The sequence below is a fragment of the Lepus europaeus genome, chromosome 11 (assembly GCF_033115175.1).
Source record: "Lepus europaeus isolate LE1 chromosome 11, mLepTim1.pri, whole genome shotgun sequence".
Classification (NCBI taxonomy): Eukaryota; Metazoa; Chordata; class Mammalia; order Lagomorpha; family Leporidae; genus Lepus; species Lepus europaeus.
Window position 1 is genome coordinate 37,129,092 of NC_084837.1, and position 22,455 is coordinate 37,151,546.

Consider the following 22,455-nt stretch of genomic DNA (forward strand, 5'->3'; position numbering starts at 1 on the left):
TCAATATCAGTGAAAGAGTATCAATAAACGAAGCAAGCTTCCAACTCACAAAGACGAAGAACAAGATAAATAGAAGGAAAGCAGAATAAAGAGTAACAACAGATAAAAAGCAAAAATCTTAAAGTTAAGAATTTGAATCATGCAAATGCATTACAATTCAAATAAAACAAATTCAGTAAACAAAAAATATCATCTACAGCCCAATACTTTATTTTCAGATATTATGAATAGAGATTCAAAGAGATAAAAGGGTAACACAAAACCATAACTAAAAGCCAAGCCTTCTTACTTTCAGTCAAGTGCTCAAGTAACCGAAATGTAGAATATAAATTCAGATGTGTTAGACAATCATAAGAGAAGCCATGAAAGAACTCTAAATGGGGAGCAAGTACAGAGGATTCTAGAGGGGAAGATGGCGACATGGAGATATGAAGGCAGGTGCTGACACTCAGGAAGCACAGTCAAATGTTTACGAGACAGGTGGTGAAGGCTTGATGACAAGGCAGAGAACAAAATCACAGAGGTATAATAACATTATACCTATATGTATAATAACATAATAACATTCCTAGGAAAGAAAACATGCTTTACAAAAGAACTAATGATTTATTAGCTAAGATGTAAGGGACTGCATTTTGAAACTACACATAACAGAGAAAGCATTTAATGCCAAAAAGAAAATGTTAGAGGAAAACCCACATTACCTGGGAGAACTGCCTGTGGTGAAAGTAGATATTCCCTGCATTGAAGTAAGCCAGGGAGTACGCAGGGTTTAGAGAGATTGCTGCTTGGTAGTCTTTCATTGCATTCTGTTTTTGACCCATCAGCTCGTGAATCACACCTCGATTTGTTAAGTATTCTGCTGTAGTATTGATCTGCAATATAATAGTGTGAGTGTTTAGCACTTGGGTATAGTATTTACCTCTGATTTCATGTCTACAAAAGCGAATGTTATGAAATCTACTTATGGGAAGCTTGTAATTTTATAGGGCAGGTAAAATCCCATTAGAGCAAATATTTTGGAGGAAGGACTCAATATGAAATAGGTTCAATGTCAATACTTTGTTGATTTGGTTGCAATAAAACAAATGACCTTAGTGTTTTCCTCAGTTCCTTTCCTAGGCATAGACACAGGGGAGAAACACTTATCTGTTGAATTATGCTAAGAAAGAAATGAAATTGAACAGTTAACATGCTTCTTTGTTCTCTGTAATAGCAATTTTTAAAAAATCTTAGCATCACATGTATTTTAACTTTGATTTTTTTAAAGATTTATTTATTTTTGAAAGGTAGAAATATAGACACAGAAAAGGAGAGAGACACAGAGAGATCTTCCATCTGCTGGCTCACTCCCCAAATAGTCAGAGCTGCCAGAGCTGGGTCAGGCCAAAGTCAGGAGTCAAGAGTCTCTTCCAGGTTTCCCAAGTAGGTGCAGGGGCCAAAAGACCAGGCCATCCTTCGTTGCTTTCCCAGGCAGAGAGCTGGATGGGAAGTGGTGCAGCTGGGACATGAACAAGTGTCCATATGGGGTGCTGGCAACTGCAGGTGGCAGCTTAACCTACACCACAGCACCAGCCCCTGTAGTAGCAATTATCTATCAGTTCTTTCCTTTTGCTCATTTCAAATATCACATCTATTCAAATCCACAGAAACAAAACCCAAAACTAGAAGAAAAGAAGGATTTCCATCATTGCACTCAAAATATGAGACTTATTTGCCATCTTGCTAAGGGAAACAACTGGGATTTATACTTTTTATACTGTTCTTTCTGTAGTTTTTTTTTTTAATTTTTATTTTTGACAGGCAGAGTGGATAGTGAGGGAGAGAGGGAGAGAGAGACAGAGAGAAAGGTCTTCCTTTGCTGCTGGTTCACCCTCCAATGGCCACCGCGGCCGGCGCATCTCCCTGATCCGAAGCCAGGAGCTAGGTACTTATCCTGGTCTCCCATGGGGTGCAGGGCCCAAGCACTTGGGCCATCCTCCACTGCCTTCCTGGGCCATAGCAGAGAGCTGGCCTGGAAGAGGGGCAACTGGGACAGAATCCGACACCCCGTTGGGACTAGAATCTGGTGTGCCAGTGCCGCTAGGCGGAGGATTAGCCTGTTGAGCTACGGCGCCAGCCTCTTTCTGTACTTTCTTAAAACCTATGAAGAGTATATGTTGTATATACATTTTGTATTACAAAGCAACACTGATCTCCCATGAAACTATATTCTGCATTTACTGAGAGGAATCAGTGTTTATCAGAAGTTTGCTTTTAAAGTTTTAAATATATTTAGATTACAAATTTGGCAAGCCATAATAACTTCTTATCCTAGGAATCACAAAGGAAAAAGACAAACATTATTTTCCCCGTAAGTCACATCAAAAAGTTTAAAAGGTAATTTTTGATCGAATCTACTCATGGGTGGGGTTAATCAATGCCAACAACAGTGTCTTCTAAATGGATTTTTACCTTTATGGCAACATTAATATCCTGCATTGCAGCAAAATTATTACCCATCTGGAGACAGACCACAGCTCTTCCTTCATATGCTAGATAGCTCTTTGGATCAACTTCTAGGGCAATGGTGAAGTGGTTCCAAGCTTTCTGGAATTTTCCTTGGGCCTAAAATAATTTTCTGATTACTTGAAGTAGGAAATAGTTCATAACAGGACAAATGTTTATGATTCTACTTTCTTACTCAAATAAAACCTTTATTAAGTATATTATATTGTGCTGAATCTGAAGTTTTTTAAACAAGAAAGTACAGGTTGAGGTGAACTTTAATAAGTTCATGGGAAAATGGAATTAAAATATAATGTCAATTTTCCATGAATTTTTGAGACCTCCTTATAGATCATACAGTTAATATAACCAATAACCTAATTACTTCTGAATATTAATGATGCAGTTTTAGCTAATTAGGATAAATGTAACCACATGGTCATCTTGGATAACATAAAATCATGGTCAGCATGGGAAACAGTGAACTATGTTTCTGACAATGGCCAAAAAATTTACAATGAGCTCCATACACACAAGCAGGGATTGCATTTATTTTTCTTGGCACTGAATCTCCAGTTACACATAACAAAATAAATATGTGCTGAATAAAAAATTGAATAAACTAATGACTTAAAACACATTCTGATAAATCATACCAGCAACTGGAATTTTAGGATATATATGTATATATATGTATATATGGATGTATATATATATATATATATATATGTATGTATGTGTGTGTGTGTGTGTGTATGTATTCCATGGAAGACAAATCTACCAAGTTTCTGTATATACTAAACTTAGTACCAACTGGAAAAAGACAAAAGGTCAAGAGATGGGCACTGTTAATAGGAGAGCATCAGAGTATTTCCTAGAGACAATGACTGGAAACCTAATACTGCACACCAGGAAGACCATGATTTAATAAACTCAGCACAATTGAGGATCTATCCTTCCTTCTTATGAGTTCAGACCCCAACTTCCACAAATCTCAGAAGCTTACAGCTCAGTGACTCTCTTACAAAACTAAAAAGAAATATCCCTATTTAGGGAATCAGATCCTATTTTTTGGCTAGCAAATCTTTTCTGTTTAGATAAACCATTTAAAAGTCCATGTTGTCATAAGTTCATTGAATAAACAAGGAAGCAGACAAACTGAGGTTATATTATCAGGCTATTAAATTGCAAACAGCCTCACAATAGGATTATATCTGTCATCTGTTCCTGCTTACATCTGTTGTACTCACTTCTATAACCAAAATGCTAGATAAACAGCAAGGGAATCTGTAAGCATTTGTTGAACAAATTGTCACTTTTCCCTGGAGAGTATTTTAATGCCCCTACCTCTCCATTTTCAGGCCTTCCTCTCCTGATTCAATCCTTTGTACTCATGTGATTTTCTAGCCTTTTTCAATTTACCATATACCCAGTGAGATCTTCCTAAATGCAAGGTTGAAGTCACTTCTCTGATGAATGCTAATCTTTTAACTGGATCTCAAGACCTTCAACTCCAGCCCTTGCTGACTTCACACCACTCTCCCGTTTTCCATAAATTCCATCTACATGGGCACTCTCTTTCTTGAATAACTTTCTAATGGACCATTCCTTCTGTTGAACACTTACTACATGTTAGCCCCAACTCTTAACACTAATTACTGATCATTTTTATCTCAATTTAAATGTTGACTTCTCAGAAAATCTCTCTCACCCTTCAAATAAAGCTAAGTTCACTTGTAATAGTTGCATTAAAACTTATTTTTCCCTCTGTTGCACTTACCATGACTATAATCAAATTATTATTCATGTGATTAACTGTTTGATATCTGTCTATCCAATCAATAGGTGATAAACTCCATGAGAAGAAAAAAGTACAGTGATGCATCAATTTAACAATGGGAATACATTCTGGAAGATGTGTCATTAAATGATTTCATCATTGTGCGAGAATACCAGGTCCAATGCTCATCCAGGCTCCCTGTAACTGTCTGAACTGCTATTCCCCACTGCTGCCCTGGCTACTAAAACTAAGGGTAAAGGTAAATACTCATAACCAAAGAAACAGCACTCATTCCCCTGTCAGTAAAACAACAAATAAACCCTTCTGTCCAAAACATGCTTTCAATGCTTGAGATGCTATTGTATAAGATTACCTGTAAATTATAGCCCAAACTAATTCTGGCTTTTGTGTATGCTGGGTTAAAATGCAACACTGTTGTAAAGTCCTTCTGGGCTTGCTTGTTGGGTTCCTCCTGACCATATTCCATGTAAGAATTTCCCCGTCCAAGGTAAGCATCTAGGAAACGTGGGTTAATTTTAAGAGCCTGGGTAAAGAAATTGACAGCTTCTTCAAACTCTTCAATTCTGAAAATAGATGAAAATACTGGTGAATTGACACTCTCTAGTGACAAATACACACATATGACTTTTCCACATACTCTTATTTAAAAATTTTTCATTTTTATTGTCCATTGACCTAAACAAGTATGACAGGTTATTGGAGATATTGATAAAAATAAAGAGGAGAAATAAGAGACATTTTCAAAACAGAATGTGATGTGATATTATTCTGGGATTCTTTTTTTAAATTCTTTCCTAAAAGTCTGAGTGGTATTCCTAAACATACTTGTAACAACTATCAATTATCAATACAGATAAATAAATGCTATTATTGATGAAATATACTATTTAAATTAGATGAAAGATAAATTCATTCAGTCAGCCTTCTGTACCCATGAATTCCTCATCCATGGGTAGAAAATATTTGGGAAAAAATATGTCTGTACTGAACATGCACAGACTTTCTCCCTGTCATTATTCCCTAAACACAATACAGAGCATCCACACTATGTTAGGTATTATAAAGTAGCTAGAGATGATTTAAAGCACACAAGGGTATGAGTATAGGGTATATGCAAACACTATAACATTATGTATAAGGAACTGGAGCATCTGCAGATTTTCGTACGCATGAGGGTGGGGTGGCCCAGAACCACAGACTGATGGCTCCTGAGGAACAACTATATTTAATATTTCCTTACACAACACAGGCAGAACGACACCAGATCCCTGGCTTTCACAATATACAGAAGTCAATTCAACATGGATCCAAGACCTGCGTATTAGAAGCCTCTGCACAGTGAAGGAAATGATCAATAGAATGAAGAGACAACCTGGAGCCGGGGAGAAAACATCTGCAAACTGTTCCTCCGACAGAGGAGTGATATGCAGAATATATACGCCACTCAACAAATTCAACACCAAAACCACAAATAATCCAATTTAAAAACAGGCAACTGATCTGAGCAGATAATTCACAAAATAAGACATACACATGGCCAACATCTACATGAATAAGTGTTCAATATCAATAACACCAAGAAAATGCAAATCAAAACCACAGCGAGATATAATCTCACCCCAGCTAGAATGGCTATTGTCAAAACAACCAAAAAAAGTGACAAAAGCTGGCAAGAATGTGGAGCATGGGGGACTCTTACACCGTGTTCATGGGGATATAAACTAGTACAGTCTACAGAAAACAGCATGGAGCTTCCTCAGAAGCAAAATACAACTGCCATGTAATTCAACTTTCCCACTACCAGGCTAGTCAAAGGTAACTGAGTTATTATATCCAAGAGCTGTACTGCCATGTTTATTGCTGCCTTACAATAAGAAAGACTCCACTGTGCACCAATGGATAAAAGAAAATGCAGTATATGTACACAATGGAATATCATTTGGTCTTAAGAAAGAATAAATCCTTCTCATTAGCGGCAACATAGACAGAACTGGAGGATGTCATGTTAAGTGAAATAAGCCAGTCACAGAAAGACAAATACTGCATGTTCTCACTCATTTGTGGAAGCTAAAAATATAAATCTCATAGCAAAGAAGGGTATAAGAGACCTTAGACACTAGGAATGGTATGATGGAGAGGGACAGAGAGTGGTTGGATAATGAGTACCAAAACATATTTAGCTCAGAGAAATGAGTTGTGGATTCTTACACCAAAGTATGGTAGCTGTAGTCCACAACAATGTATGATACATCTAAAAATAACTAGAAGACAAGAGTCTGAAGATTTCTAACACAGAGAATTAATAAACAATTGGGACAATGAGATTGCAAATTACAATATTACATATTGTCTATATGTATTGAATTATCATACTGTACCTCATAAATACATGAATAGATTTTGTGACAACAAAATAAAAATAAGCAGAAAACCAAACCTCACAGATCATATACACAAAAATAAAATACAGATCCCCCCAAGAATTTGGGGCATTATATAGCAAGTTTTCCAAATGTGTCATATCAATACTAAAAAGTTAAAATTATAAAAGGTAATCATTTAAAAAGAGAACAAAGAATTTTTAATGTATTTCCTTATACAATTAAAGAAACAAAATTCTCATCACATGAGAGTCTTTCCTTTAGATCTTCTATAAAGGCAGCCCAGTTCACTGTGGATATAAGGAATGGAGGGGAGAGAAAGAAAAATGCATTTTAAAGTGCATTTATTTATTTGAAAGTCAGAGTGACATAGAGAAAGAAGAGACACAGAGGGAGAGATATTCCATCAGCTGGTTTACTCCTCAAATGACTACAATGGCCAGAGCTGAGCTGGTCAGAAGCCAGGAGCCAGGAGCTTCTTCTAGGTCACCCATGTAGGTGCAGTGGCCCAAAGATTTGGGCCATCTTCTACAGATTTCCCAGCCATTAACAGGGAACTGAATTGCAATCGGAGCAGCAAGGACTCAAACTTGCATACATATGCGATGCTGGCACTACAGATGGTGACTGAATCCGCTGCACCAAGGTGCTGGCACCAAAGAAAATGCATTTTATATTAACTGTGGATGTATGTGGCTAAATAACTCTTCTCCCTAATTACTTTTTTGTGGTAAGGGTGAGAGCCATTAAAGGAATCATATATTTGTTCCTTGGCATATGAAGTTATTTCTCATGTTCACATGCATATCTACGAACATAGAAAGACTCTAGGCTTTTGTAAAATATTTTTAGTAGAAGGAGGGAACTAACCTCCAGTAACTTCTTATTTATGAAGTACTCTGCTAAATGCTTTCATCCTTCCAACAACTGTAAGCTAATCATAATTATATTTTACAGATTAAAGAAAACCATACCTCAAAAAGTCTGCACACAGGAAATGGCATAGTAAATAGTGTGCTGATTTCACACAAATACCTGAGATTCAAACTAAGGTAAACCTTAATCTAATATATTCCTACTCTACCATAATCCATGCCTACCACACACTCAGCACCTGTGATACACCTGTCGTTGGTGCAAAGGAGCCCCTGAGCTAACATTTCAACAGTGTAGTCAGAAGAGAGGCCTAAACATGCAAATTAATACTACTTTAAAAAATATCAACTTTCAAGGTTGTTTTGAGGGTGAGATAAGATCATGTGAAGAGCACCTAGCACACAGATCCCCACCCAATAAAGACTATTAACTTCCTTTCATTGTTTTCATTACTTCCTAAGCATGTTTCAAAAATTAATAGACATATCACTATTTTTCCCATGTTGCTTCCTAGAATACATGGAAGCCAGAACAACTATCCTGGAATTGATCATCTCATAAATGTTACTCCAGAGTGTCTCTCTCTATCTCTTTTTTAAAATATTTTATTTATTCATTTGAGAGGTAGAGTTACAGAGAGAGGGACAGACAGAGAGAGAGGTCTTCCATCTGCTGGTTCACTCCCCAAATGACTGCAAAGGCCAGAGCTGAGCTGATCCGAAGCCAGGAGCCAAGAGCTTCTTCTGGTTCTCCCACGTGAGTGCGGGCCCCAAGCACTTGGGCCATCTTTCACTGCCTTCCCAGGCCATAGCAGAGAGTTGCATCAGAACAGGAGCAGCCGGAACATAACCAGAGCCATAGATGGAGGCCTAGCCCACTATGCCATACCATTGGCCCCTCCAGAGTGTCTCCTCAAATACTTTCCTAGACTTCAGTCCTTCTCTCATGAAATAGCCCTATGTTCTACCTACTATCATCTACTGCATGTTTTCCTTCAGGTCAATTCATTTTTCACTTAACTAAGTTTATCTTAAGAGATAATTTCAGGGGCCAGTGCCGTGGCTCACTTGGCTAATCCTACGCCTACAGCACCCGCATCCCATATGGGCAGTGGGTTCTGGTCCTGGTTGCTCCTCTTCCAGTCCAGTTCTCTGCTGTGGCCCGGGAAAGCAGTGGAGGATGGCCAGGTGGCTTGGGCCCCTGCACCCGAATGGGAGACCAAGAGGAAGCGCCTGGCACCTGGCTTCAGATCGGCGTAGCTCCAGTCGTAGTGGCCATTTGAGGGGTGAACCAATGAAAGGAAGACCTTTCTCTCTCTCTCTCTCTCTCTCTCTCACTGTCCATAACTCTACCTGAAAAAAAAATTTTAAAAAAAGATAATTTCAAATTACAAGCCAAAAAAATCAATATTTCATATCAAAAATAGAAGACATCCCTATAAATAAACAACCAGAGCTGAATATTGTGGCCTATCAGAAACTAAATCCAAAAGCTGCACCAGCTATTACAAAGAGTTAGAAGTGGCCAGTGCTGTGGCTCAACAGGCTAATCCTCCGCCTAGCGGCACTGGCACACCGGGTTCTAGTCCCGGTTGGGGTGTCGGATTCTGTCCCGGTTGCCCCTCTTCCAGGCCAGCTCTCTGCTGTGGCCCAGGAGGGCAGTGGAGGATGGCCCAAGTGCTTGGGCCCTGCACCCCATGGGAGATCAGGATAAGCACCTGGCTCCTGCCTTCAGATCAGCGCAGTGCGTCGGCCGCAGCGGCCATTGGAGAGTGAACCAACGGCAAAGGAAGACCTTTCTCTCTGTCTCTCTCTCTCTCACTGTCCACTCTGCCTGTCCAAAAAAAAAAAAAAAAGACAAAGAGAAGTTGTTAAGGACTATCTCTCTGATGTGTTCAGGAGGGTTAAGAAAAAGTTCCTTTTGAAACTGAAAAGTGATCCAGTTTCTCACCGCATGATTCAGTATGTTAAAAGAGAAAATCACAACACATCCAGTTGTGCAGATCTTGATTGGCTTTATTCACGATTCTAGAATTGGGCAGCAGTAGAGACCAAAAATGGTTCAGAATGCTTCACTGTATAACAGGGTACCTTTATAGCCAGAGAAGTGACTTCCAGAAAAATGGAAAAGAGGTAAAGCTAGCTCAATTAGTTATATCTCACATCTCTTATCTCAACATGGTTTAAACAGTGAAACTAGGTTCCTCTTTCTCAATAACCGACACCCACTTGAGAAGTCGGTCTATTCAGCATAGGGTCACAATGTCTTTCCAAGTGCCTTCTAGCTGTATTAATGCGATAATTCTAAACAGAGCAAAACAAATTCTTTATCAAGAATAATCAGACCACAATGAGTTTGCATAAAATGAGCTTAGTTGATTGGTTTTGCTGTGTTCAGTGTTTCTAGCTATGGGTAGTGAAGGTTTGTTATGATGCATACTTTCATTGACTATGTAAACTGAAAGTGCCAGGACAATTCATGTTTCCCCAGATTTTCCATATAAATCAGAGAAATACTTCTGGTATACTGAGTTCTAACTTGCATTATACACACTGCTCCTATTAGAGGGAAATTAAAACACTTTTCTGAGTACATATTCTGCCTCATGGCTTATAAATATAAATTCTCACTTTGTACAGCCTAACCACCTACAAAAAAGACAAAAACAATGAGGCAGTGAATGGAAGCACACCACCATGTAGTATAAACTATCAAAAGGCGGTGATTGAGAGGCTGGCGCTGTGGTGCAGTAGGTTAATCCTCCGCCTGCGGCGCTGGCATCCCATATGGGCACCGGTTCTAGTCCTGGCTGCTCCTCTTCTGAACCAGCTCCCTGATGTGGCCTGGGAAAGCAGTGGAAGATGGTCTAAGCCTTTGGGTCCCTGCAACCGTGTTGGACACCTGAGGAAGATCCTGGTTCCTGGCTTCAGATCGACTCAGCTCCAGCCGTTGCAGCCATTTGGGGAGTGAACCAGCAGATGGAAGACCTTTCTCTCTGTCCCTGTCTCTCTCTCTCTCTCTCACTGTCTGTAACTCTACCTCTCAAATAAATAAATAAAAATCTTAAAAAAAAAAAAAGGCAGTGATTGAATCTATTTCTATTTACCTATCTAGTAAATAGAACAGTACCACTTAATGAGCCTCTAGTCTGTTTGCTAAGCAAATAATTATTAAATCTTAAAGCTGGAAGGGACCTTCGAAGCCACCTAGTACACTTCTTAATGCTGATAATGACTAAAATCAAGTCCAGAGGAGACAACAGTGCTGAAGACAGAAACTTCCCAGCCTTCTGCACCAAGACAAGGAGAAAACAAAACAGATGCTGCTGTGGAAACATCTATTTCATTTTTCTGAACATGTATCTACCGTTATGTCCTATAGATTGATGCTCTCATGAAGTCAGGACATAACAGCCAGTGGGAAAATGGGGCTGAATATGTTAACAGCATTCAGATAGAAATGGTTAACACATCACTTGCCACAAATGAAATTAAAAAAAAAAAAATAAGACAGGTCTGTACAAAGCTCAAGTGATGTGATCACTTTCTGAAGGTGCATGATTCTTGTTACAGTCCTACTTACAATGGGTCCTGTGCTGAGCTTGCCTGGTAGGCCACACACACAAAGGCCCTCGGCATTCTCCACATTAATCACATATGTGGCCAGATGTGCCCTACTGAGTTGTACAAATAAATCACAAATACCTCCCCAAACTCAGCAACGTGGCTTGCAGAGTGAAGTATTTTAAAAATATCTTATGCAAATATAAGAATAGTAAATGTGCTGAAGTGAAAAGTGGGTAGGACATATCCCTCTGTGATGTTATTTTTAAAAATATGAAGGTGGCTCTCTCAAGGAGACCTAAAAATTAACTCTACCATAACACTCTTGGTGACTAAATTGGGCAACAAGTAGGATATTCAGCCCAAGGAATGTTGTCTCCTAGCAACCCCAGGAGTGAGAACCAGAGATACACAAAGACTACTTCAAAAGCCTGCAACCCCACGAGTTCAAGGATCAAAGCCCTAAAATTTAAAGATTTATTCCTTTTTAAAATTTTCCAAACAAGAACATTTACTTTCCTCATTAAAAGACAGCAAAAGTGAATCCCCACAATCACAAACCATGTTGCTGTGGCATAAATATGTTATAGCTCACCTTGGAAAACAAAGGCATTTTTTTCAGAAATAAATATAACCAATCACTAACCATCCTTATTGTGAAATTCAGTAAAATGCTAAAACTAAAACATGTGGAACACGGACTTTGAGTTTTCAGGGCTTTATTGTTGATTTAAACTCTACTTTTATTAAAGAACAATAGAGATCTAGTCAGGTGATGAAAGTTGGTTATTTGGAATTGCAAAGCAGTACCAGCTTAAGGAGGCTCTGCTGTATATACCCAGTGATTACATTTCATAAAAGAGATTGTGAACTGACACACATAGAAATGTAGTTACTCTAATAGTCACTAAACATGGCAGGGAGGTTGAGAGAAATTTTGGAGTCTTTAGTGTTCACAGAATACAACAACCTCAGACATTTTTGGTCAGCAGTCACCCACCAAAACAAATGCATCAGTTGTTGTTGTTCTGTTTCTTCTTGGGAAGGATAGTTACTAAAAAAAGATGCATTGTACAAAGGTTGCTGGACTAAAACAGAAAATGGTGCAACTCTGTTTTGCTATCTGTATAAAATGAAAGGTTCAAGACCGGCATAGGCCTTTTAATACAAAGGCATCTTCAGAAGATCCAGTTATTCTGGCACTTTGCTCATGAAATGAAAAACATCTGACTCTCAAAGGAAAATGTAGCTGTACTATCTATATCTTTAAGGGGCAAAGAAGCATGTCAATATCCTGCATAATTCAAGCTATGTTCTGTTCTCTAAACTGGGTATTTACATAGTCTAGTCTACGTAATCTATGAATTCTCCTAATTTCCTCCTCAAAATTAACTGCTATTGTTTCTTATAAAAAAAACTACCAACTATTTCTCAAAAAGATGTTAGCCTATGTTTAAAATGCTCACATGCTGAATCTCTAGCCTTTAAAAGCAAAATGACCAAAAACAAATTTATAGATGTCAAATGTATTAAGGTTAGCAATATTTACAGACTATAATTTATCTGAGTGTAGTTTAAACTGAATATCTCCTGTATTTTAGCCTTCTGTAATTGTTCTCTCCTTCTATAACTTATTCTTATAGTAATCTCATAAACAGGTGATAATTGTTTCCATATTATATTTTATGTAGGATGTATTGTATTTTGAAGATATTTGATTACATTGTTTTAGTCTTAAGATTTATAATTATGGTTTTTTAATGTAGAATTTTCTGGAAAATATACTCCTCTCTCACAGAAAATGGGCTTTATAAAAGCCTCATTTTGTGAACAAAACAAATTTTCTTATGCTCAGATATTTCAAGCAATGCATAATTTTATTATATATATCACCAGGATCCCTTCCTAGTGTGTGGGCTTAAATCATAGGGATACTCCCAACACTATGATGTAGGTATTTACTTACTAATTTGGCTAAAATAATTAATGAGAAGACAAAAGGATGATGGCACAGGTGTGGTTCCCAATGTCTATACAGGAGATTTTCTTCATCTCTCCCCATTTTTATAATCTGTCACCTCCCCGACCTTTCCCCCAGTTTCATCTCTTCCTTCCTGGCTTGTTGATGGGATTATAATTAGACACTTGATGGCCCCACTGGCTTGTACTTTGTCATCAGCTGTACTCTGTACCTGTGGTGGCATACGGCAGCAGCTTGACAAAGACTCACATTATTCTGTGTCATCAGTACAGCTTGCTTAAAATCCTGAAATGACAGCATAAATTTGTTAATTTTGTAATATTACCTTATGTGCTTTCTTAAACTTCCTTCTAACAGCGATTTCACTACGAATGTTCATAACATAAGCACTAAAATATACATCTCCCTGACATTTCACTTTTCCCTTATCAGATCACATCTAGAGAAAACTGATGGAGCACAGTAACCCCAGGACTGTGAACTCACTCTAAGTTTCGTGCTACTGGTCTCTACTTGAAGAATAGGGACATTTCCTATGATGCCCTGCTATGTGCCATGAAATATCTTGTTTATTTTACTTTTATTTTTTTAATTTTTATTCCCAACGAACACAACTAGAGACTTCTAGACCGAGAAGGAAATTCTCTTGGAGAGAACCTTGGGAGTGACGTGACTACAGGACCAACAAGCACCCAGGCTAGGGAAAGAGCCTGACTTAATCTTTTGTATGGATTGCCTCAAGCAGCTCTACACTTCTGGAGGGAAGGGCATCGTTTTGTACAGGGATCCAAGAGGCCACCTGGAAGGGAAGATTAGAAATTCTAACTCTAAGAGCTGAAGTTAGGGAAGTCAGCTGGGATGGATCTCAACAGCCCCAGGAAAGAAGCTGTTTAATTAAAAATGCCAAGTCAGAGGCCTGAGCTGTGGCTTAGTAGGCTGGGCCCGGGCCTGCGACAACAGCATCCCATGTGGGCACCCATTCGTGTCCCAGCTGCTCCTCTTCTGATCTAGTTCTCTGCTTAAGACCTGGGAAAGCAGCGGAAGATGCCCTAAGTGCTTTGGCTCCTGCACCCACGTGGGAGACCCAGAAGAAGCTCCTGGCTCCTGGTTTCAGATCAGCTTAGCTCCAGCCTTCACAGTCATTTGGGGAGAGAACCAGTAGGTGGAAGACATTTCTCTCTGTCTCTCCCTCTGTCTTCAATAACTCTGCCTCTCAAATAAATAAATAAATCTTAAAAAAAAAATTTTTAAAGTGCTAAGTCTGTAAGACATCCTACAACTAGGGTCCAGGATACTCCCTTTTCTTAGGTACCAGAGACCATAGCTGATGCTTACCAGAATTTTAAAGTCCTACAAAAATATCTGAGGCAAGAAGCAAAATAAGAATATCATGCAACTTAAAAATATTTAAATAAATATCTACAAGTCAAAATATTCTGCCAACTGCAATGCATTAGATGGATTTTAGTGATTGCTATAAAGTGAGAAAAAGCCTTCATAAAGCAGCAGCCCAGAACTGAACAAGAAATAAAAACGACCCTGCTTTTTCCCAGAGGACTGCTTCATCAGGAATCTCCATGGGCAGTTTTAGGTTAACCTCACTGAACCAAGCTAAGTGGGTGTTGGGGGAGGGGGATATGGCAAACTCCTGTGGAGCCACAAAAGAAATACCCTCCTGTCTCCCTTCCTAGAGGCAAATTACCTGGCACTCCCAAGCCCCAAAGAAAGGAGCCTATCATAATCACCAGACTCTCCCTCCCTCCCTCATCTTCCTCCTTCCACGACCCTCCCTGGTTGTATCAGAGGGCAGAGGCTGGTTACCCTTGCGGGGAGTGGGGGGAGGATAGGATGAGTTTTCTGCTATTATTGGGGGTGTACGGGAGGAGTAGTCAGGTCAAGTTGAGCATTTAGGGAAAAATTCAGGAAAATTTTTAGTCTCGCATCAATCTGTAAATGTGAACTTTCCAGTTAGACTTATGAACTATATTTGGATACTAAATGGAACTAGTTGAAAGGCATTAAGAAAGGTATTGTCTAGACAAATAAATGCTAATCCAACATGCTGCCCAGGGATCAGGATTTTTAGCTCACACACAGGCAAACTTACAAATGCAAGAGAGGTTTATTTCAAACATTCCCACTAATATGGAAGTTCTGAGGGATGACCATGCAGCTTAAAAAGCTGAAAATATAAAATTTAGTTTTGTGATCAGACAAACTTGCCTTTGTTATACAGGAACGTAATCATTATTATGCTACATGGTTATCAGCAATGGACATCAATGATGACTATTAGCACTGAAATAAAGTTAGACACTGCTGTTTGTGATTCTTCTCTCCCGCATTAATTCTCTTTCTAATATGAGGACCACAGATACCAAAAAGCCACACAAAGTCACTTATGCACAATGAAAATTCCCTCCACTCCTATCCCTCTGTTGACAAGTATTTAAAAAAAAAAGTTTTTACTTGTTTATTTATTTGAAAAGAAGAGAAGCTGAGAGACAGACACACAGACACAGAACGTCCATCTGTTGGTTCATTCTTAAACGCTGGATACAGCAAGGGCAAGGCCAGGCCAAAACTGGGAGCTCACAACTCAATCCAAGCCTCTCATATGGGTGAGTGGCAGGGACTCAACAACTTGAGTGTGTGTCCTACTGTTCACATTAACAGGAAGCTGGGAATTGAGAATGCAGCTGAGACTTGAACCCAGGTACTTGAGCATGAGATACGGGAAGAACACATGGCATCTTAACCACTGTGCCAAATACCCGCCCCATGGTGCATTTATTTGTAGTGACTTCCACACATACTATCTTCCTTTCTTTGTCAGGGGTTGGGTTCTTGAACTCGTTCTTTTCCATCTCTTCAAGAAACTTGTTCAGTTGTGTCTGCACATACATGTGTGTGTGTGTGTATAAAATTACACCTCAAGTGTGTTTCTTTTTTTAAAGATTTATTTATTTTTCTGAAAGTCAGACTTAAACAGAGAGAGAGAAGGAGAGGCAGAGAGAGAGAGAGAGAGAGAGAGAGAGAGGTTTTCCATCTGCTGTTTCACTCCCCAATTAGCTGCAATGGCCGAAGTAGCACGGATCCGAAGCCAGGAGCCAGGAGCTTCCTCTGGATCTTCCCATGTGGGTGCAGCAGACCAAGGACCTGGGCCATCTTTTACTGCTTTCCAAGGCCACAGCAGAGAGCTGGATCAGAAGTGGAGCATCCAGGTCTCAAACTGGCACCCACATGGGATGCTGGCACTGCAGGCGGCCGCTTTACCCGCTACACCACAGTGCGACCCCCAACATGTGCTTCTTATAACCAGAATACAGCTGGAGCTTGGGAGTTTTCTAGAATTCCAATGTGACAGTCTCATTGTTTTGACTGGTATATTTTGAACATTTCTACCTAAAGTAGAGCTGCTGATAGGGTTGGACTTACTAGCTCTGCTATTCTTTATTTTTATTTATTTTCTGGTGGTAGCCTCTGTTTCTCTCCACTTTCCCTTTCCAGATTATGCTGGATTCTTTTTTTTTTTTTTTTTTTTTTTTTTTTTTTTTTTTTACTTTTTGACAGGCAGAGTGGACAGTGAGAGAGAGAGACAGAGAGAAAGGTCTTCCTTTGCCATTGGTTCACCCTCCAATGGCCGCCGCGGTAGGCGTGCTGCGGCCGGCGCACCGCGCTGATCCGATGGCAGGAGCCAGGTGCTTCTCCTGGTCTCCCATGGGGTGCAGGGCCCAAGGACTTGGGCCATCCTCCACTGCACTCCCTGGCCACAGCAGAGAGCTGGCCTGGAAGAGGGGCAACCGGGACAGGATCGGTGCCCCGACCAGGACTAGAACCCGGTGTGCCAGCGCCGCAAGGCGGAGGATTAGCCTAGTAAGCCGCGGCGCCGGCTTATGCTGGATTCTTTTAAAACTTTTGAACATTCCCCTTCAATTTGTCTACTTTGTTCATGACTGAGGCGGTCACATTGAGTTTAAACCTAAAGGAAAGCAGAGCATGGGTCATACACAGATCAGCTGGGAACAGCTTGTGTAGAGGCCCGGGAAGGGAGGGAGCTGGCATTTCCAAGGAGTAGCAGAAGACCCGAGTGGAGTAACTGGGGTAGACAACAGAAGACTGTTTGGCCATGAGGTCCAAGTGGTGGGCAGCAGGATCTCGGGTGGTCACACTTTAGAGCTCAGAGTTTATTATAATTGTGATGCGAAGACAGAGGAGAGTTTTAAGCAGAAGAATCTCTCAATCTGTTGCATTTTATCTACTGAAAACAGAGGTTCTTGAGCTCTTCCTGTTTCAAAGATAAAGATATTTCCAGTCTACATAAATACCTAAAAAAACTTGAATGCTGAGATTATATTTCATCACAGTGTAAACTGCACTTACTTTCTACCTACAAAAGAAGTGATTCTATTGGACAGACTCAAAAGGTGACTCCAGATACAGAAAAACAAGAGTCATCCTTGGAGGTGAAAAGAACAGGAAACACTCCAGTATAGAATGTTACTGTGTAGTTCCTCAGAAACAAAGACACAAAACTGCTACTATTTAACTACATTCCATAAACTTCTATTTAGTGTTTGCTTGTGTTTCTTAACCTTAATTCCAAAGTTACCAAAAAAGTTTAAAATGAGAATTATGAATTGTGCTCCATTATTCTATAATGAAATGCTTCAAACTGTTTCTTTTCAATATATTAAACATACCTTCCTTCTACTACAATTGTTAATGCCTGTTCCCACAAACTGAAGAGCCCGTGCTCCCAGTAGCCCATTCAAATTTATTTTGATATATTTTCAATGGGGAAAAAGCTACATTGCAAATGAAAAGGAAAAATTAATAGTATAGTAAGTGATGTATAAATTATTTTATTTGCCAAATAATTGAATGTCATGTGTACTCCCTTGGGGAAGGAGGATTGATAGTCTTGATTAAGTCAAACATTGTGGTAAAGATTCTATTAGCCATTCCAACTATTTCAACACAATTCTTGCCAAAGCTATCACTCATTAATATTGACATTGAGTAGCAATACAGGTTGGTTCACTAGTTTTCAGCAGTGAATGTGCAAAATCAAGCGCATTCATTTCCTACACATCCATAGGAGGCTTACCTCTACTGCAAAGCCATACTGCTCTAGTTCCACATAGATTCGTCCACGATTAATGAAGGTATTTAACGTTATAGTTTCTCCAGGATCAAGAAGGAGGACAATTCCATAATCTGTCAATGCCTAAAAATAAAATAATCACTTACAACCTAGATGGAACTCTTCAGAGCCTTACTTCATTGGCTAGAGAGAAATGTGTTTACGCTCAAACTAGGACCTCAAAGGCAGTTCTTTAATTTGACTAATAATTTGGGGGCAAGATAATCATGTGTTAGATTTAAAAGGTCCCCTTAGTTAAATATTATGGATATTGCTACTTAAAAATCTATTTGAGAGGCAGAAAGACAGAAAGAGAGATGAGATGGAGAGACAGACAGACACAGAGTAAGGGAGGCTCCCATCCACTTGTTCACTCCCCAAATTCCTACAATATCCAGGAGTGGCCTGGCTGCACGCAGGTGCCAGGAGCCCAGTCGAGGTCTCCCATGTGATGGTAGGAATCCAGTCACTTGAGCCATCACTGCTGTCTCCTAGAGTGTGCATTAGTATAAAACTGGACTCGGAGCTATAGGTGGGTACTGAATCCAGGTACTTCAATATGGAACTCTGGTGTCTTAGCCAACATCTTATCTGCTAGGCCAAACTTCCACCCCGGATACTGCTTACATTTCAGATGTTATTGATGAGCCACTGTGTGTGTATTGTACCTGTGTGTGTGCGCGCATTGGAAGGGAAGGACTGAACGCTCAACACTCCCCCTGCCTCCACCCCACACACGCTGAATTTCAGAAAGTAATGGTTGATGTTAAAGCTATGTGGCTAGGGTATGAGGCTGGGAGCACAGAGGTTGATTTAGAGGATGAATCTAGGCCTTGACCTATCCTGGAATGCATCATGCCTCAACCATTAGTACTAGCTTCTCAATTTGGGAAAAGTTATTAAAACTCAGCTTCCACATCTACAAAATAGGGATATTAAAAATTTAACATATTTTTATAAGGGTTGTAAGGGAAATAAATATTTTCATTGTAAAGTACTTATTCTAATGCTTGTCAAACAATAAACTAAATAATTGGGTAACTGTTACTGTTTTTATTATTAAGAGTGGTACAAGCAGAACACATCTTCACCTAGTTTTTGTGAAACCATATCTTGGGAGGATGCCTAAGTGTGTTTTCTGCAGAAAGCTACTCAGTTTTTCTCAGCCTAGTAATGGCAAGAATGCTGAGAAACAGGAGGAGGTAGACAAAAGGGGAGGAGGTGACATGGTCGAATGATATCCACTGCACAGCTCAGGTCAGATGGTTTTACAAAGCCACATAAGGACTGTTAACCCCAAAGCAAACAAACCTATGAACAAGGGCACAAGTCCCTAGCTCCCTAGGTGACCTGCATGAGTTTTCTGACTTCTTTCTTCCTATCTCCAGTTCCTTATCTTTAAACTGAGTGAATTGGATAGAATGTTTTGGGGTCCTGGTAACCAATAAGTTATTATTCAAATTCCATATCCCTTTACTTAGGCACTTTTGTAGTTTCTTTATTAATAGAGCGCTGGCTCCTTCCCACAGCTGAGATAATAAAGGAGGGCTTCTCCACTTAGCCCATTGTATATGGCCTCAAGGTTACCTTGCTGGTGGGATTGTGGTGGGGGCAGAGTCATCAAAGGCATCTGCTAAATAATCCTTTAATTAGCTCCTAAAAATCATAATGATGTCCTTGTCCCCTTGCTAAAAATTCATTTTTCATTTGTCCACATTTCTGGAGGAAACTTGATGGTCTGGTTACCAGAGAGTTTGTATCCTCTTAGGTGAAAACAATGTTTCTCATCTTCTTGCCTGGCCTTCCAGGGCTTGTAAATTTCCATGTTTTAAACAGATTTAACTGTCCAGTTATCATAGGGATCAGGACTGTTTCACTCAGAACTGTGGGGATGGAAGGTCTTTTTTCAAGAAAATGCTTCATTTACTATGGAAGTGGGCAGAAATGAGGAGAGGGAGACAAGCAGACAACAGAGAAAATGAAGCAAGAGACTGGGACTTGACAAAGAGCTCACAGATGAGCTGTTCTCCCATGAAAAATTCTCATGGACAAAGGTCCAAGCTGGCAAGCAGAGAGAAGAGACGGATAATATTAGAAAACACAGCTGTGAGTTTGTAATGAGAGGTGACACTATGTTAAGACAAAAAAAAGGTTTTGCTGTAGCCAAAGTTAGACCTTGAAATACACAGGAAAATCCTGGTCACTGGCTGAGGAGAAGTGAAAACCATCACTCCATACTCCATGCTGTGTGGTCTGAGGACTGTACCAAAAAAAAAAAAAAAAAAGCCTCTAAGAATTACTGTAACTAATGTTAAAATGCTGAATCAACAGTTTTGATGGCAATCACTCTCTTAAAACTCTGCAGGTGGGGCCAGAACTGTGGTGTAGTGGGTTAAGACTCCTCCTGAGGTGCCAGCATCCTATGTGGGTATAGGTTCAAGTCCTAGTTGCTCCACTTCCAATCCAGCACCCTGATAATAGCCTGGGAAAGCAGTAGAAGATGGCCTAAATGCTTGGGCTCCTGCACTCAAATGGGAGACGTGGAAGAAGCTCCTGGCTCCTGGCCTTAAATAAGCCCAGCTGTGGCCGTGGAGGCCATTTGGGGAGTGAACCAGTGGATGGAAGACTTCTCTCTCTCTCTGTCTCTCCCTCTCTCTGTTTGTAATTATTCCTCTCAAATAAATAAGTCTTGGAAGAAAAAAAAAAAAAAAAAAACACCAAGCCTCTGCAGGCAACATATAAGTAGAACATTGACTCAAAGGATTAATCATGTAATATATTTTAATTTATACATGGCTTTAAACGCTCACATAAGCATTGCAAAATTAATTTTCATTTGATCATTGCAGAAATGGCATAAGAAAATTTGGTGAGTACAAAGTGTGAAAATTCATTATACAAAATGGACTCATTCCTGTCACACCCCACTAAAACAGAATACAAAGTCATGGAAAAGAAAGGGAAATAAATATTCAGGTCATGGACGCCTGTTGCAATAACAATCTTGCAGGATTACTCTAACAAAACAGCCTGTCAGAGTTTTAAGATTATTTTTATGTAGCAATTGAGGATGAAACTGCCAACCAGGACCCTGCGACTAAGCTGTCTGAGCGTAGCCGCTGCTGCTAAAGACCTGAGCTCTCCAGCTCTCACAGGCACTGACAGTCCCAATGGACTTCTACTCAAAATAACTTGCAAAGATTTCGATTTTCTAAAAAATTCCCCAACAATTTTTTCATTGGACATAGCAGAGGTCACCCCAACCTGTGCAGGGTCATCCAAGATTGCAATCCTTTTCTCTGTTCCCAGATAAAAGTTAACTGATGTGAGATTCATCTCTGTTTTTGTTTGCCTTTGATACAAATAAATTAAATATCCTATTCTTTGAAATAGTACTTTGGTTTCTACAGTTCAAAATCATAGCAGAAATAAGAAAACATGTTAAACAACCTTTAAATATATTCACAAACGCTTAACATGTTGTTTATCAAGTACTATTTATTGACTGCTGAATTCAGCAAGATATTGAATGCATGTTGTTTAATAAATGACTTAAATGTGTTCTTCACTAAATCTTACCGTTTGATTTTCCCCTATCTTGGTATAACATAATGCTCTGTTATAAAATGATACATAATTTCTTTTGTCCATGTTGATAGCTGTAGTTAAATCTCTAATTGCTAGCTTATAACTCTACAAAGGAAAAAAAAAAATAACTGCATGAGAAGGATAACCATGACAGACTGAAATTTACTTGTCAAATAAAATCTTGATTCTATCAGAGTTTTTGGAACACTCTCATCATGCTTAATTTCATCATCTGTGAAATTAAGAAAATCAAACTAATCTTTCAAAGTTAAGAAGATCTCCTGATAAAAATTATTCTTATAACTTTTCTCACCTGCGGATAAAATTAAATATATGAACAGCTGATATTGCTATAAGGGGGTAGAAAATTATACTTATTGATAAAACATTCACCAGAACTTGCATGCTTTTGTTATTCACACTGTCACTAATCACCCTCGTGTTTCCTGCCTTCATTCTCTTATGCTTCCTCTTTGATTCTTCTCTGATACCTTATATCATTGCTTTCTATAGTTAGTAATTTTCTTGGAATTAAAACATAATGCAAGGGCTTATCTTTGCTGTAAGGTATTCATCACAAAATATTTCATGTGAAAAAGGAAAGCTCAGAAAAGAAAATGGGGAGAAACAAA

At 39.3% G+C, this 22,455-nt stretch overlaps 1 protein-coding gene across 1 annotated transcript in view; it reads right to left on the reverse strand.

Moving 5' to 3' along the window:
• The window catches only part of TTC6 (tetratricopeptide repeat domain 6), a 267,326-nt gene that overhangs the window by 12,030 nt on the left and 232,841 nt on the right, over positions 1-22,455 (reverse strand). The window contains exons 25-30 of the mRNA XM_062206582.1: positions 21,815-21,928; positions 18,200-18,319; positions 13,301-13,374; positions 4,641-4,851; positions 2,455-2,607; positions 705-875 (exon numbers count right to left, since the gene is read on the reverse strand). Of these exons, the coding sequence (XP_062062566.1) occupies positions 705-875; positions 2,455-2,607; positions 4,641-4,851; positions 13,301-13,374; positions 18,200-18,319; positions 21,815-21,928 (843 nt within the window). The remainder of the gene's footprint in view (positions 1-704; positions 876-2,454; positions 2,608-4,640; positions 4,852-13,300; positions 13,375-18,199; positions 18,320-21,814; positions 21,929-22,455) is intronic.